Source organism: Cryptomeria japonica, chromosome 1, assembly GCF_030272615.1.
Source record: "Cryptomeria japonica chromosome 1, Sugi_1.0, whole genome shotgun sequence".
In the NCBI taxonomy this organism is placed as follows: Eukaryota; Viridiplantae; Streptophyta; class Pinopsida; order Cupressales; family Cupressaceae; genus Cryptomeria; species Cryptomeria japonica.
In genome coordinates, this window is record NC_081405.1 from 2294031 (window position 1) to 2313164 (window position 19134).

At 34.3% G+C, this 19134-nt stretch overlaps 1 protein-coding gene across 2 annotated transcripts in view; it reads right to left on the minus strand.

Moving 5' to 3' along the window:
* Window positions 1-19134, minus strand: part of LOC131036667 (dynamin-related protein 3A) — a 128626-nt gene that overhangs the window by 42252 nt on the left and 67240 nt on the right. For both annotated transcript variants that reach the window (XM_057968612.2, XM_057968611.2), the window contains exons 11-17: window positions 8317-8409; window positions 8044-8181; window positions 7820-7933; window positions 7597-7695; window positions 7489-7522; window positions 7019-7353; window positions 6754-6900 (exon numbers count right to left, since the gene is read on the minus strand). In XM_057968612.2, the coding sequence (XP_057824595.2) occupies window positions 6754-6900; window positions 7019-7353; window positions 7489-7522; window positions 7597-7695; window positions 7820-7933; window positions 8044-8181; window positions 8317-8409 (960 nt within the window). The remainder of the gene's footprint in view (window positions 1-6753; window positions 6901-7018; window positions 7354-7488; window positions 7523-7596; window positions 7696-7819; window positions 7934-8043; window positions 8182-8316; window positions 8410-19134) is intronic.

Below are 19134 nucleotides of genomic sequence, written 5' to 3' on the forward strand. Positions count from 1 at the left end.
TGAAAAGACTAAAACTCAGAACTCAGACCTGTAACAACAAAGATCAAATCTTGAGGGATAAAAATTGCACCTAGAATCAGGTCTGGCAATTGTAAATCACACCCTAGCTCGCACTTGCAGAGCAGACTTAATTGATAATCTGATCTTGGATTGTGTTTTGAAGGTGCAAACTTGTTCTTACTTATATGTGCTCGTGGGTGAATCAACATGGGCAGCCAACTTGAGGAAATGGGCAATAAGGTGACTAAATATTGCATATGGCCGACTTATGCATGTGCTCATATCAAGTGCGCTATGCTTTGTGCAAGCATGCCTTTGAAATCCGCTGAGGGGAGAAGTGAGGTCTGAGTTGGCTCCCTTAAGGGTAAAATCAGATAATTGATTGACGAAACAAATGATTAAATGGCTTAAGTTGGCACACTTGGGGATAAGATGATGTAGAGAATAAAGGAAGGTATAAAGGAGAGATAAAAAGCCTCCAATTCAGACATCACTCAATTCAATTCGAGGCCTAAATTAGAAGGAGCGGAACTGTAAATGAAGGCATTTGCAATTCAGACCAGGTTATGAGAACTTCATTACAGGGAAGGAACACCTCAACCAAGTGAGTGGGATGATCAACATCAAGTTTTGAAGCAAAGGTGGAGTGGTAGGAAAGATGCAACTTCAAGAGAGGACTTTACAAGATTACGCAAGGAGGTGAATCGGCAACCTCAAGGTTCAATCACAATGCAAGATGAATGTCAAGACATCAATATAAGGATCATGGCACAAGGGATTCAAAGCATTACAAATTCAAGGATACAACCACCACAATGAGGTTGCTTTACAACATCAAGATTTAGGACACTCGTGGAAGATGCACAATGGAGAACCTCTCAAACATCAAGTCTACTAGGGTGAGTCAACAGCATCATAATTTCAAGGAAGACAAGATATTCAAGACATCACAATGAAGATGGAAGAAGCAACAATAATCTTGAATTGCCTTTGCAAATCCAAGAATTAGGGTCAATACAAGAGGGAAATTCCAATCAGGGGCATTGTGCACAAGAGGATCAAGCATGGACACCATGAGGTCATGTACTACATCAAGGATGTGTTCCACATTTCAAGACCAAAGATTGTTAGGGTAGAGTCAAGGTGTTCAAGATCAATGCAAGCATCATTAGGATGAAGTGCAATCCAAGGTCAAGATTCCCAAGTTAGAAATGAAATGCAAGTGTGATCAAACAAATAGTTTCAAAAGAGTTGAGCAAAGTTAGAGGCTTGATCATTAAGATGATACAATTTGGGAATATGCCCCATCTTCATCACGTCGGGCTTGGATAATGTTCAGTATCAAGAGATATTGTCCAATACACAAACACTCCTTTGTGATGATCTACATGATGTATATGCTAAGGTGGCATCCAGTCATCATCAAATAAATCACGAGACTCCAAGTTAGTGTGTCCAAGTTCATGGAATATGACTCATCTAGAGAAGGAGCAAGTGACATGTGGCACCACATCGGAAATTGTTCAACATATACCTAACCTATGCTCTCATTTGTCAGAAGTCAAGAAAGGTCGTGTGTCCAGTTTATTGTAATTTTATCATTGGTCGAAGGAAAGTTAGTTGTAACTAACCCTAATTAAGGTTTCATCTTGTAATCTCGGCCATTAATCTTGAATCAATCTGAGCCATTGAATTGTATTGAAACCTCTATAAGGCTCAAACCTCTCATTTGTAAAGGTCAATAGTGAATAAATAGACAGTTAGGAGATCACTAGCAGTTAGAGTGGAGTCGGAGGAAAGGAGATTGTTGCCAAGGCTTGTTGTAATAAACATACTATTTTCATTGAAGGAATGGTGGATCTTGTGTGCTATTTCAACATGTTGCATGGTCTCTACTTCTCATAGTTTAGATGTGTTAGATGAATGGAAGATTTATTTTTGATGAATGGTGAAGCTTAATGTTCATACCACTTGGATTTTGTTGATTGCAAATTGCAATGCATGGTTAGACTGAACTTATCTAAAAGCTTAACTTCAATTACTCTATGCTCATTGTTTATGTTGTTAGTGTGCATAAGTGATATGAAAATCATTCGCTTATCCCTAGGAGATTGCACCATCTTTCAGTAGTGTTTCCTCATGGTAAAGCAAAGCTTGGTTTGGTTGCACGGAGTCAACAATCATTTTGTACATTTTTAGGAGTAGCATAGACTTTCTCAACCCTTATCTCCTTTTGTCTTTTATTTTCCAAGTGAGTTAAGTAAGATTCCACATTCCAATTGTGTTCATAAGCATAAGTCTCTTTGTGATTAACAACAAGATCGCATCAAATACTGAGTCTATCCACAACTTAAAGTCAATTGTTCACATTGTATACCTTGGAGTTGTCTCATTTGATCATATTCATTAGCATATGAGGTTTCTTTGTTCAAGAGAGGATAGAATACTTGGTATTTTATTCTATGTTCAAGGTGTCCTAAAAAACACATCAACAAAGCCTCCAATCTCAAATGGCTTTCTGTCCATTGAAGAAGTTTGTAGAACATGAAGTTCATACAATGTGAAATTGGCAAGTAGAAATGGCATAAAAATCGATTCCCCCAAATATGCTTTGTATTTATCTTGCCCTTGGCCAGTTTGATGGGAAAATCACTAATTAGAAACATTACAAATTCCCACTCCACTCTTGCTTGCCAAATTTGCTCTTGGTGGGAAAATCGTTAATTAGAAATATTTAAATTTTCCACTCTACTCTTGCTAAATTTTCTCTCGGTGGGAAAGTCATTAATTAGAAATGTTTCAATTTCCCACTCCACTCTTACTTGCCAAATTTTCTCTTGTTGAGAAATTCATTAATTAGAAATAATCAATTCCCACTCCATTCTTGGTGAGGTCATTAATTATAAATATTTCAACTTCCCATTATGGGAAAAAATCCAACACCAACTAAGTGTCTCCAAATATTTTAATTTAAAATTTATGTCCTTTTGATATTGAAAATATTTGAACATTCATAAATATTAAATTAAATTTTTTCCCTAAGCTTGTCTTATTAACCCACAAAAGAATAAAATAGGTTTTATTATCGACCAAAATCCAATTTTTAAATGAAAGGGGACATGACAGCATGAGCTCAAAGAAAAGAAAACGGGAGGTGAAACTATTCACGCAAAGAAAGATTTGAAAAGAGTAACCCTTCTATTAAAAAAAATTGCACTTCTGAGTCTCCTTGCAGTTATTGATGTTGTAATCCTCAGGCTGAGACTATATAAAACATAAAGGAGTTAAGAGATTTGAAAAGTAAATTTGTAGAGGTTCAGCAAAACACTGACAATCCTAACTTTTCCACTTCCATTTTTAAAGGATTAACATCATATGGCATATTTTCAATTTTACCTGGAAGTAGTCTATCGACATACATCTATAAAACTTGGTAACTTCTGTCAATATGGGGCAAATTAGTGACCCCACAAGTACTCCATCAGGAGCTCAACAAGTTGCATTCAAAACCCAGAAACCCTCGTGTTCAATGAATATTTACATCATTTCAATCTTCACCAATGGTAAGAGGGAAGAATGTTTTGAGAAACTATTGATCTACCATCTCCAATTCAAATTATATGCTACATGTGAAAACCCATGGTTACACCAATATTCTCAAAAAACTTTTAAGTTTTCTCATCCATCTAGCACCTAGACACTATAAGCGATCAATTAGAATTTCATGCATCTGGCAGCAATTTGAGCTCAGATTGAGCATTCTTAGACTTTGATATTCATCTATGCTCCCTCATACTCAAATATTTAGAACTTACTATGTTCACTAATTAAAGCCTTTTCCATGTCAGTTAATGTAGCATATGTGATTCTGCACAATCCATGTCAATTACCAACCTATTGCATAAGTATCATTTTTTCTTTGGTATCAAGGATTTGTTTGTCAGTTTTCAAGTTTAATAGACAATGGCTTAACCCTTCGCTGCAAATCATGGATAAGTTTGGAAAGTAGGAAAACAGCTTTAAGAGTCTCCTCTATCTCATTGTAGAGCTCCCCACCAAAATTTTAGTGGCTGCAATATTAGTGGACTGTGGTCTGTGCTACACCACAATTTACTCAAGTCTTGAATAACATAATGCAGCTGCGCAACAAAGCTTATTACTCTTTAAAGGAATTGTCAGGTGAAGGATGGTAGCTTATGTCGTCCTCGCTATCTCCAACATCAATGGTCACACAACTTGAGGTTTCCCCCTGACCAAGTGAAGATCTTTTCCCACTAGTATCAAGTTGAGATGGATCGTCATATTCTTCATTCAGATCGAATCTATCTTTCCTCCCTGCTAATTGAGGGGCACTTCATCTTCAAATACCCCATTGACTATGATATCTAGAGAAAATACTATTGCCTCTACAAGGACTTAGGAAACACTCTACTTTCTTTAGATATTCAGATCAGAAGTGGTTGGCCCTTTATCTATATGGGAGGTTGTTGCACTTAGGCATAAATCCTTGCAGAGAGTCTCTAGGGATCCTTGAGCCCCCAAGTTGATGACCTCCTTCCAACCTGTCCAAGAGATCGGTGCCTGTAAATAGCCTTTAAATACTACTACTCCACACATTGATGCAGAAAAACCTATCAGAAGACAATTCTCACAATTTATCACTTCTATTCAAATGTCCAAACACATTCTCCCTAGGCAACATGGTTGTACTTCATTTTGACAGCACGACTCAACTCTCAACAATCAAATCTAATCCTCTCAGCCACTCCCCCAGGCACAAGGATAGACACATATTACAAGATTCTTCATTACTTTGGGAGTCGCATTGAACTTGGATGTTAGATGTGATTCTAGAGAGATTGTCTTGCTTCCTCTTAGAATCCCCCAGCTTGAGCCCCTTGACCTTAAGCAATCCCCAACAAGCACTATCAAATCTTGTATTGATCCTTTCATAATGATCGATGGTGCCACTAATGCCTTCTTCATTTTAACCCGAGGTAGAGATATCTAATGAGACATATCTTCTATCTCTCCAATACTCCTCATCCTTTGCTCTTTGGTGATATTGTTCCCAACTACATATAAGTGGTCCACAACTTGATACATTCAAGACCAGGGCGTTTTATCAAACTACTCGATCTTGCAACCAATACCCACTCACAATACACAAACTTGACAACATGCTTTATTCTCTTATTAAATTCATTATAACATGATTGAAATAACTACAACAGGGATTTCCTGAAGCTTATAAAATGTACATCACCGTTAAAAAGTTACACATTTGGCCTTTTTCCTCATGGCCTTCCTCTCTTCTACATCTTAAGAACCTTTTAGGTTCTTTCGCTACTTCAATCATTCTACTCCCAAAATTCAAACAAACCTACACTTTGTAGTTGACCAATGTCACAATTGCATCATCACCATCTCTTTTGCGGGCATTCCTTTGCCTATAAAACTAATGCATATCTACTTACCTTATGGATGGATACTTGGATGCCTTTTACCTGACCCCACCCACAGACTCTTTATATCCATGCACTTGTTCGATTCAATACAATTTACTTGCAAACTATATAATGCTAATGTCAAGCTTACATCATCAAATCCGTTCAATTGCATTTATCCACAACTGTAAAATGTTGATGTCATGCTTACATCATCAGTGGGTGAGTGACCCTTGATACTATTGACATCACAATTACATTATGCTGACGTCATCTTCTTACAGCATATTAATGTCATCATCAAAACTATTCATCTGAATCAGTTCTTTAAATTGAACAAGTTCGGTTCATTTGACTTTACCCGCAAATCCACTTGGCTAGGTGATTCCCACAAATGCGGAAAAGTTCATTTGAACCAATTGTAAGTGAATTTATATGGTTGAACACCAAAGTCCCACAAGTCCGGTTACAATACAAAAATCCGCAAATCTAGTTGCAAACCATAAACCTGCATGAGTGTAACTTAGTCATTTGTTACCTATTAGGCTCCTCTACAAGGCAATGCTCTAAATTTGACCCATTTGAAACTAAAAATCTCCCTGAAGCAACAACCAAAAAACAACACAACAAGAAACAACCACCGCCAATACTAAATTAAAAAATCTAAGATATTTTTAGTTTGTCGGATCGCTTGTCGATCTGGATGTTCTTGCATTACAAAGTTGTGTTTTTGTTTTTATTTCTTCCCCATTTTGGGCCTCCCTAGCATTGCTCTTCCTAGAACTTTATATGGTATAGTGATGTACTCTTGAGTCCCATTGACCTATTTTTGGTCACCTGTGGAAGATAATTTTTTTCTTTTTTTCTTACTTTTTTTCATATAAGCTTTTTGGAAAGGAATCTGATGAATTTTTATGAACAAGGACTTTAGTATTTCATGTTCTGCAATGTTCCTCCTTAGAAAACATCTTTGTGGTTTTCTCAACTCCTTGAGTTTTAAACTTCTCTTTTCTCCTATTCTACATTCTGCTCACATTAGCCTGATGGAAAACACAAAAACTAGAAAATGGTAACCTACTTCAACTCAAAAATATTTTCAAGAAAATTAACTTCACAGTAGAACCACAGTAGGATGAGCCCTTTTATAACAAGAACAAGAAACTCCAAGGCTGTTAGAGAAAGCAATCCCTATAGAGCAGAAATATATGCTTGCTACATAGAGAGATTACTTGTATATAAAGTTCAATCAATCACAATGCAAACCAATGGAAATGAAGGAGAAATATTATAAAAAAACTTTCCTTACCAAGAAGTGCATGATCGCCTTAGGTACACGGTCCTGTATATTTTTTCTAACAATATCATAATAAGACCTCAGAAGTATTTTAGTCACTGCTATTCCAATGGCTAAGTTTGCGGTATGTGCTTCAGTGAATTTCAATACAGCAGGAGGCTGGATGCAGAAAAAAAAAAAATCAGCTATATAATAACTGGAAAAACCTCAAATTGCTTGTCCAGTTAAGTAACCAAAATTCTCTGCTATTAAAGCATGTCTGTTTGTATCAATTTACCTCTTTCAATTGAATTATGGAAGATACACGGATGGGTTCCACATTATCTACTGGCTCAAAATTGGTTGCATGATTACCATTTGGAAATATACTTGAATTATCATTAGCAGATATAATTCCCTCCCTGCCAGAAGCCAATGGAATTGCCTGCTCATCATTAGTAGATAGACTTGAATCCTGGCCATTAGCAGATGAAATTGCCTCCCAATCATTAGCATATGGAATTTCTTCCCCGTCATTAGCTAATGGAATTCCCTCCCTATCATCAACAGATGCTATAGGCTCCCCAAGCTCGAATATGGAAGATATGCCCCAACCTCCCCGAAATGCATACCCTGTTGATATTGTCATGTTTAAAGAGGTTTCTTCGAATTAGGACCAGCTAAATGAAATTAAACTGAAGGTCATTCCAAATGAAAGGGGGAATCTGAAACATCTAAATAATGAAAATTGATACTACAAGTACATACCATTAGCTCCAAATTTATTGTGCCATCTAACCTGCTTTTGTAATCAGAAAATACAATCAGTTTGATAAAAAATTATAAGAAAAAGGGCTAATACAGTTCCATACATACATGGTTTGTGATAAACCGAGATGGACTGGCTCTTGCAAGTATAGCTGGTAACTTTTGAACTTTATCTGTTGCTGGCAGTTGATTAAAATCAGCATTCTCCTGATTCAAGAATCAAACTCTTAACTAGCAAAAGCCAAAACCAATATCACAATTCCATATAAATAACCTTAATGGCTTACCCAGCCAATGGTTGAAACTTGAAAATGAGATACTCATAACAAACCTTGGTTTTAGGTGTGGGGACTGATGCCACTGGAGACCATTGCTGTTGTCTTGCGGCTGCCATTGCCTTACTCCCACCAATAAATGCATGATGTGAAGTATTGATGTAGTCCATCTACAAAGCATACTCCGAAAATGCATTTTTCCTTGTCAAAACTTGAAGTAAAATCACAAAACCTGAAGGTAAATCATACATAACTAATGAAGTTAAAGTTGTTTCAGTACCTCCATTTCAATAATATGCTCAACCATTCTCAGCGCTGATGTCAAACCTTTATGCAAACAAGTGCCTAAAACTTCTTCGAGGTGTCTTTGGAGCACTGGTAACCGAAGCAGATCCCTAGTCTGGCACTTATTTGCCAGCTGCAGCAGGTGTAGAATATATTAGTCAATAAAATTAGATTACAGCATAACAAATAAAGCTTTAACAGTCTATTGTATTGCTATAAGAGAATGTTAAACTGCAGAAAACAACAACTCAATAAATAAGAAATATACCTTAACTAATTCCTGGTAAATGATATGCACACACTGATAGCTTGGATCTAAAAGCTGAGCAATTTTTCTCCTCAGTAGAACTTGAAAGGGAACCTACAAAATTCAGTCTCATTCGATCCAACAGTCAGTCACAATAGATCCACTGTTCTTGAATTTTATTCAGAAATATAACAAAGAAAGAGAATTGATCTAAACCAAAATACAGACAATTGCAACTCAGATGATATAAGTTTACTCCATTCTTATATCTGCATAATAACCAACACAGGGATCTATCTCTCTCATTCAGTACAACGTCCAAGTTGGCAGCAAGCATCTAGTGGAGTTGCATGCGGCTGCTAAAATGTGTGCATCCAAAATTGTGCAAAATTTACAACATAATTATTTAGAATGTATAGATTATCAAAACCTTTAGGAGCATTTATGTAGATGAAATAATGCAAAAATTAAGTATGCCAAACAAAGAACCATAAACAAAAAGACGGGGAGAGGGAAAATCAAACTATAAGTGAGAGCCCCAATTGACAACAAAAGGGCCAACTCTTTTTGATCCCTTCTACATCAATAGCTTGCAACCAAAGACAAAACTTTTCAAGATAGGACTTCATAATCATCTGCCAATGCAGGGGTAAAAAGCCTATGACAACTTAAGATATTGTGGTTTCCTCTTAAATGAAGTTATCATATTGTTTGCTAAGCATTTGGGTTGCAGGGTAGAATCAAAATCGGTACAAATAAGCGCCCTCATGTAAAAGATGGTATTTGGTAGCGAATGTTATTTACTGATTTATAAAATGCATTGGCTTGCAATTGCTTAATCTTTGAACAAAGGCCTTCTAGGAAAGGATCAAGCATGTGTGCTCACTAAATGATCAATAGTGTACACTCAGACTATAGAGAAGGATTTATGAACAATTAAATAATCTTGTACTCCATCCATAATAATATTTCTATTTCTATCATGGCTAATCTAGGAGAAAACCAGTGTTTTAAAAGATGAAAAGAAATTTATTTCTTTTTAGTTAATTTTCATGTCTGCACATGTATACATATAACAATAAAGCCATAATAAATAAAAAAGCTATGCTCCCCCAAGTTTTCAAGACGGGGACAACAAGGATGATGAGACAGGTTTCTCGTATGCAGGTGCTTTTCGACCATTTTTTTAGGGGACAAAAGGGGACAGCTATTAAGAAAAAAGTAAATTTTAAAAATATAAGAAAATTTCAAATGTTCATATGACAACATTGATAAAGTATTCACCGTAGACATTATAGAACCTTTGTGAGCATGGGTAATTGAATAGGAATTATGAAGTTCTTTATATACACATATGAGCATGAGTTAATAAATACTTGCCTGACTCGTGTATTTATTCAAGTGAGAGATTTATTATTAAAGTATTCCTAAAGCCTTCAAGGCCACATGTTTTGTTGTCAAGTAAAAAAGAACAAGTAACGGTTAAGTAAATAGATAACAAGTTACGTTCCAGTTTGACCTTAGATGGGATATTTCTATGAGTTGTCTTGGCAAATACATTTTTGCATTATGAAAATGGCATTTCCTACCAACTATGAAAATTAACTTGAATTCAACAGTATAAACTACAATGACTATAGCATGCCAACTTTGTATATGGCAGTCCTTGTATACTAAACAAGTTGTCCAATGTATGAAACAAGATAATCTCTGATTGTGAAGATGTAGACATTTGCAACAAGGGATATGTAATTTGTAGATTTTGTGATCATGATTCATATTAGTATATTACTTGGTTAGACTTACAATGCCTCAATGGGATTAAGAGGGATGTAATAAAACAAGCAAGCATTGAAAGGTTGTAAGTCTTTTTTTAAAACAAACTAAAATTGTCCTTGGGTAGATTAGGGGACAGCTAGTCATCTCCAAGCAAATGGGAGACGTCTAGCTGTCCCCTAACATGCCCTGCAATTTTTTTGAAATCTCGTGGACGTTTCCTAAATTTTGACAAAAAAAGGGATCATTTTTTTTTTTCTTGGCGGTGGAGAGAGGGACGGGGAATGGGGGGATGGCATTTCCGACGCATCCCCATGTCCCCAAAATACCTCCTAAAGGAATAAAGGGTGTGTGTCATGTCCCCTCCTTGATTCTTATATATAACCTAAATGGAGCAATTATTATTAATTAATATAATCAAAGAATGATTATTTGAAATTATTATATATTTCTTATTTAATATTTATTTATCAATAATAATATTCTTGAAATATTTAAATTAATCTTATTATAAACAAATATTACAATGCCATGCCCCCGTATCAATTGATATGGTGATGTTTTGATTGTTGATTATTTATTTAAAATATTTGATATAATAGTTGATTAATTATTTATCTAATATAATGTATCTAGAAATAATAAATTAGTGAAAAGCAAATTAATAAAATACATCTATACATTCAGAAAATTGTCTTATGATATAATAAGACTTCACAATTTTCTTCTAAGGCTGAAGGTCGACAGATAAGGACTTAAGCATTCATAATATTCTTTTGACAAATCTTCAATGAACAAAGCAATTTCTATGGGCTGATATACAGAATGATCACTTGACCAAGTCATACATATTTATTATTAAGGGAATGATCTTATTATCTACTAAAGCAACGATCTTAGTTTACAGCTGCAGGTCATTAGTAAAGAGGCATGGATTTAGGAAAATGATCTTATTAAGCTAATAAAATTCAACGATTTAGTCCTGGTTTAGGAAAATGATCATACTAAGTTTAGGCCTGTTTTAACCATAATTAATCCATCTCGTCATATTTATGACTTAAACTAAATCGATTAGGACACAAAACTATCTTAACAAGAATCCAATCAATGATATTTCACAGTTCAATCAGTAAATTGTTCATCTATCATACATCAGTAAATTGTTCATTCAAATTACTATTTCTATACATATTTATATATTTATATATTTTTATATATTTTTATATATTTTCAGATAGTATTATAATTTATATATATTTTACTGCAGAGCAGTTCTTATAAAATATAATAATAATAATCATTATATTATTTTCTATGATCATATTACTATTAAGTCCTGCATAAGAACATTATCGTGCTTCATATATTAAGCATATCACCGTACATACCACTAAGAACAAGGATGTTTTCTGCTTCTAAGCTTTCTGACCGTCCCCTTTTTGAATGGATGATGTGCTGTATATATATCTCCTCAATGGAACGTAAGGTTATGTCTTTCCAAGCGGTCATCTTCCTTCCAAGGGTGGCAACCTTTAGTATAATGTGTTTGCCCTTGACTAAATCGTTGAATGTTATTAACTTAATAAGATCATTTTCCTAAACCCATGTCTCTCTACTAATGACCTGCAGCTGTAAACTAAGGTCGTTGCTTTAGTTGATAATAAGATCATTCCCTTAATAATAATTATATATGCCTTGGTCAAGTGATCGTTCTGTATATATCAGCCCATAGAAATTGCTTTGTTCATTGAAGATTTAACAAAAGAATATTATGAATGCTTAAGTCCTTATCTGTTGACCTTCAGCCTTACAAGAAAATTGTGAAGTCTTATTTCATAAGACCATTTTCTGAATGTTTAGATGTATTTTATTAATTTGTTTTTCTTTAGGGTGATTACTGATTGATTTAACCAATCAGTAATTTATTATTTCTAGATATATTAAATTAGATAAATAATTAATCAACTATCAAAACATCAACATATCAATTGATACAGGGGCATGACATTGTAATATTTGTTTATAATAATATTAATTTAATTATTTCAAGAATATATTATTGATAGATAAATATTAATTGAAAAATAAATATTTAATAATTTCAAATAATCATTCGTTTATATTAATTAATAATAATTGCTCCATTTAGGTTATATATAACAATTGAGGAGGGGACAAGACAGTTCGCCCTTTCCGAAATTGCTTGTTCTTGAGCAATTGACGAATTCCTCAAACTGAGTCACCTCCGAATAAAATACAAGGTATACATATGTATATGTGAAGACAAGAAGCATACATGAAATGTATACACAATACACATAAGGTAGCGAGGCATGAAGCCTGAATACATGCAATACACATGAATACATGCAAGGAATATGTATGAGGCATAAGAGTATGTAAGACATGAGGCATCTACGTAGGGCATGAAGTAATACACACGAAGTCATGTAAATACATGCAAGGCTTGAAGTATACATGGAAGTCGTGAAGCATAAACATAAGTAATGCATGTAGCAATATTCAGAAATACTCGTAAGATCTGAAACGTAAAGCATGTATATGAAACATATACAAAGTAAACACTCAATACACAAACCCCATACATCAATCATACACATGAACACTTAAGACATGAGTCATACATATGAATACATAAGGTGTAAATCCAAAGCCTGTACGGCAAGAGGCATCCACATGAGACATTAAGTGGCAAATATGTAAAGCATGAAGTGTGCACGTAACTCAAAGTATACGTATGAGGCATGAGGTAATGCACATAAATGCCATAAGACATGATGGGCATGCATAAGGCTTGAAACAATGCAAGGCAAGAAGCAGTGTGCATGAATACACATAAGGAATGAAATAATGCACATAAGTAAAGCACGAATCATACATATGAATACATGCAAGACATGAATCACAGGAAGCATGAATTATACACATGAATACACTCAAGGTGTGTAGCATATGTATAATATAAGTGAATACAATAAGGCATGCAACATACACGTGAAGTACATATAGTACATAAGGTATGGAGTATACACTTGAATCTGCTTCAGTTAAGTAGCAGGGATTCACTTAAGTCATACAGCATGCAAAGCATGAAAAACACACATATGGAAAGATATGTGAATCATCCACAAGAATACACTCGAGGCATGAATCATTCATAAGGCATGTAGACATATAAATGCATTAAGGCATGAATCATTGATAAGGCATGTAGATATATAAATGCATTAAGACATGAATCATTCATAAGGCATGTAGACATATAAATGCATGTAAGGCACGAAGTATACATGTCAGGGGTAAAGCAATAATGGCATGACAGGTACACAAAGCATGAAGCAATATTGCTAAGTCACAAGGTTTGAATTCGCATTCAATTTCGGCAACAACAAAATTCGGATGAAGTTCGACAAGGGTAAAAATTTTGAAAAATTATTCGACATTAAATTCGTCTTGTATACATTTAATTTTTTTTAAATATAAATAATATATTCACAAAAATTGATAAATAGATTTAGATTTGTTCATACAAAAACATCTAAAATCGGTGTAAAATTAAATTTAATATCACATACATAATATATATTATATATTTAATTAACAAATTCACCATAAAAATAAACTAATCATTCATCAATTAAATTAAATTAAATTTAAAATATATAATATTAGATTTATTAATTACAAATATTAAATTTTCGACAATATTTTAAACATATATAACATTATATTAATAAATTAGAAATACCTAACTTTAAATATAATTATATCAACTTTTGAAATATTATATATGTAATTTTAATAAATTTATTAACTAATAATAATACTATATCGCTTAATGATACTATCGCATAGTTTGAAACTATGTCAAGAGTAAAACTTTCCAATCAATCGCTGGACACCAACTGTTGCAGAATCATTTGAATCGTTGAAGAATCCCTAGGAAAGTCCGAATGATATTTGACGCGAATTGAACACATAATTTCAGGAAAGATTATTGTAAACTCGGGCAGAACTCTAAAATGGTGGAAAAATCCTCTCGATCTCTGAAGAAGTGGGGAAAAACACCTACAGAAAACGTTATCCTGGAATATATTTTATTAAAAATGCTATGCGCCATTTAATCCGTACGAATTCGAAGCAAATTTCAACAATTTTTTAGCATTTTTTCGAAATTCGCCGAATTTCAAATTTCATGGGTGAAATTCGGCAAATCCTGTGACGAAGCTCTTAAGTACCTATCAGACATGTGCAAAAAAACATGAAGTATGTAATAGTACACATGTAAACATTAAGTAATATACATAAGGCATGGAACATAGAGGTAAGGCATGGAACATTCATGTAAAACACAAAGTAATATACACTAAAGCATGAAGTATGCACATAAGACAGATAGGGCTTGAAGCAATACACAAATACACATAAGGTACAAAGCATATATAAAAAAGGCACTCATGGAGTGGACACATAAAGACACAAGGTGTACATGCTTGTCATGTCTCCTCCTTGATCGTTATATATATCCTAAATGAAGCAATTATTATTTATTAATTAATATAATATAATATTCATCAACAAATGATTATTTCAAATTAATTTGTTAAATATTATTATTTAATTAATATTTATTAATATTCATTATTAATAATATTCTTGAAATATAAGTTAATACTATATTGTAAACATTAATATAATATTACAACTTGTTTCATGTTTTAATAAAAGAAGATTGTCTTGGAACAAGACTTTACAATCTTTTGAAATCCAACTCGATTCCCTTTGCAAGAATATGAAGCACGCCACTCTATAAGATGCCACGCATATGGACTTTGATCCATCTTACACATGTGGCCTTAGATGAATGATGCAACCAAAGAGATATAGTGAGTGGTAAAGATCGTGGCATCTTGGCAAACAAAATCTTTTTGACTCTAGCAAGATCATTACAACGTCGCTGAAGGATGAATGCGATAATATAAGAGCAATGATATTAACATTGATATTCTTATATCTATCGCTCCAATACTGGTAATGTTTGGCAATCACTTTATGATGAGTTCCGCCTACGATTGAAAGTATGACCGTCGGCTGTGAGAATGTTGATTGTTAAATGCATAATGTATCGATGGTCGATCTCCTGGGGCGATAGTCAAAAATTGTCCTCTGTCTGATGCATCAAGACATATAAGGTGTTATGCAGCAGGTGATTATTTATAGTACATAGTTTGTTCTTTGGGAGCTAGTTCGTTATCAGGCCGCTGAAGTTAGTGAGGAAGTAGCGCAACAAGAGAAAGTGTGATTACCAATAGTAAAGAGATGCAGTTTATCAAACTAATGTGAGTCTCTTACCTTTACTAAAAAGCCACAATTAGTCAGAGATGTGATGCTTAGATAAGATAATGAAATTTAGGAAAAGACACACTATTTCATTATGATTGAAGAGTCACAACTCTTAAAGGAAGAACATGTAAGAGATATATAAGGCAGATCTAAAACATTTTGGGGGGGGGGAGGAAAAAGGGAGAAGAAGCCTTCTACTGCAGACGAAAGGTAAGGAACAGGTGGTTTCTTGTATAAAATAATATAAGTATATTAGTTAAGGTGTACATATTAGTTAATATGTAATTGCAATGATATTAGTTAATGTGTAATGCTCATTAATATTAGTTAATGGGTAATGTGTAATATTCATTAATATGTGATATTAATTGTAGTCTAGTGAATGTATGTATATTAATTAATGTATAGTATTCATTGGTCATTAAACATAGGTAAGGGATATAATAATGTTAATTGTTGTATACACAAATTTACACACTAGGAAGGATTACGTAATACAAAGGTATTTAATGAAATATAATGCATATGTTAAAGATGGTAAAGCACACTGATATATATAAGTTAAAGAATACATTAGGAATCCATGTTAACACAAATGGATAGGTTATGAACTGAAAACTGATATGCATATGTATGCCTTGGTTGATTAAACTCAACCAAGAAGAGACAGGTCTGGTCGATCCCCTCTGAAGACTTGGATGATGGAGGCATCACCCAAGGCAAGGAATAGACAAGGGTCTTCCTTGGATGGCTTGGGTGTAAGAGGTTACACCCAAGACAGGACTCGACTGATCTGGCCGATCCCCTCTGAGGACTTGGATGATGGAGGCATCACCCAAGGCAAGGAATAGACAAGGGTCTTCCTTGGATGGCTTGGGTGACAGGATTCGAACTCATCTTCGATTTCCTGGAGGGCTTGGGACCAAGGGGTTCCAAGAAGGCGAGCTTCACGGCCGCCTAAGGACATACTTTCGTATGGCATTTGTATCCTTTTTATTAGATGAAAATTTGATTATGTTAGTTAAGTATTAAAGTTAGATTGCAATCTAGATTATTTATATTTATATATATATATATATATATGTTTGTTGTGTTCTAACAATCTGTTTTGCAGGTTAATGATCTCTAACTAGTAGGGACATTACAATGCTGAAAAACATATCAGACATACAGCAATCACATGAATACATGTGGTAAAGAATACATGAAGCATACATTAGGAAGGTGCATGATGTAATCATGCTGAAAACATGACAACATTGAGCAATCTCATAAGTATTCATACAAGACATACATATATAATGGAGGAATCGTGTTGAAGACAAATCAGGCATATAGTAAACATATAAATATCTACAAGCCATGAGACATATGAAACATACAATTGAGAGAAATATACATACGACATATGAATACACTCGAGCATAAAGTATCCCCTTAGGGAATGAATGCACATGAATGCATGAAACAGAAACAGATAAAAATACAAATATATACATACATATTGATCTATAGATATTTATAGTTCGATTAATTGTAAGAGAGTTTGTTGCAGACTATTAATTTGGGAATTGAGTCATGATTGGGTTGCCCAACCAACCCATGCTAAGCACCTCTTGGCCCACTTAGCATGGTGTGGGTCTTATTCTCCTGATCCTACTCTTACTCATGTAAATTATTAATGTAGGACGGTATGGATAGCATAATGGAGTTCTCAGTTCTACCATTATAAGCCCCGGGGTGGATCTCAGCCCTCCTGGCCTATTGCAGACCTTGTAATCAATAGGTGGACTAGATGATAAACCTTAACCCATTACCTACCTAACTCATCCTTCCTTACATTGCGATTTAGATTATTAAATCAGATTATATATTCACAAGAATTACACAGATTGTTGTCTGGTCATTAAAGATCAATTGTCCCAATGTTCGTTTGTTGATAGTTTAATTGCATTCAACAGATTACTGAAAGGAAATACAAGAGCAAGGAAAGAAAAATAAAATCCAAGAAAGTTTATTGATGAAGTAAATGTTACCAAGAGAAACGCAAAAACCTTGGAGCAATCACCCAAATGTGAAGAAGGAGGCACAAGAACTTTTGAAAGGGGAAAAGCAAAAAAAAAACCCTTGTGATATTATGAATGAGGCAATGCCTAAAATGAGAGAGAGAGAGAGAGAGCAAGAAGCTCTTTACAATATTGTCATTAAGAAGAAATGAGAGAGGAGACATCTCTTAAATAGAGATGAGGAGAGGAGTTACAAAGTAACTCCCAAATCTATGAATGCCACCATTCATAAAATGTGTGTGCCATGTGTCCACATCCTCTTATGGAGGAAATCTAATATTCCTTAATAAACAAAAATAAAAGAAATGACTTGTCCTCACACATGTACTAGAGGACAAATTACATGTAGGAATTCCAAAGGAATATCCTAAACTAAATACAAATAAACCTAAGCTAAGTAAAGATTAAATATTCTAACAATTACTTTATTAATAATGTGTTGGTGACATTGTTACTTTATGACTTATAATGTCTTGTGTATTGGAGCAAGGACATGATTGGGGTTGGCCAGCCGTCCCATACAAAACCCAAGGGCAGTCTTCTAACCCCCCTGGCCCTGGTGGCAATTTTGGTCATCCACCAAGGTGGCCTACTTAGTATGACGTGGGTCTTATCATCCTAATCATGCCTTGTTCCCTATTATGGCTTACCATGTACGAGAGGGTGAGAAGTGTAGTGGGGTTCTCGTCTTAGCAGACCTAAGCCGAGGAGCGATCCTTTGCCCTCATGGCCTTATTGGCAGACTTTGTAATCCAATAAGTGGCCTACTTAGGTGGGCAGCCTTAACCTTCTTATCTACACCTCCCCTCCTTCCACCCATGGTGGAGTTCGTCATGTTGTTTTTAAGAATATATTAAAGATGATTATGTTGTGATGAACAATGGAACTGAGAATAATGTACATTGGCAGAGATATCAATATTTTAAGGCTATTATTAATTAAGTATAGCTTAAACCAAATTGCTAATCCATAGCACTGCTAGATGGCTAATGCTGTTAAAATAATGAGAGATAGTAACCAGTTCATGAAATTATGATATTGAGGCCTTAACGTTCTAACAGTTCTGTTGTTATCTATTTATAAATTACTATTTATTGCAGTTGGACTTGATGCTGAAGCGTACATCAGATAGTCTTGCATGGCTGAGATTATAATATACTGTTTCCAATGATTTTACTGAATACTTCAATGTTTATATCGAATATAAATGATTGGTTTTCTCATTTTGCTTCATGAGAGCTTTGTTGTTGTTTTTGTGTAACTTGGATAGGAAAATAAAAAGGATTCGGATTGCCTTAAGGCATCATCCGAATCCTTATAGGGCTGGGCCCTTCTTCATTAAGGAGGCGTGTAAATAGGGCTGGGCCCTATCTCCATCTAATGTATTTATGTAAAAGGGCACATAGGATTGGGCCCTAGATGTCATGTCCCCTCCCGGATCGTTATATATATACGGAGAGAAAGAGAGAGACCCTAAATGAAAAAATTATTATTATTATTTAACATAATAATTACCAATGAATGATTATTTAAAATTTATTAATTAAATATTATTTATGAACATGATTAAAATATTATATATTATCAACATAATTTATATATTCAATAATAAAGAATAATACAATTAAAATAC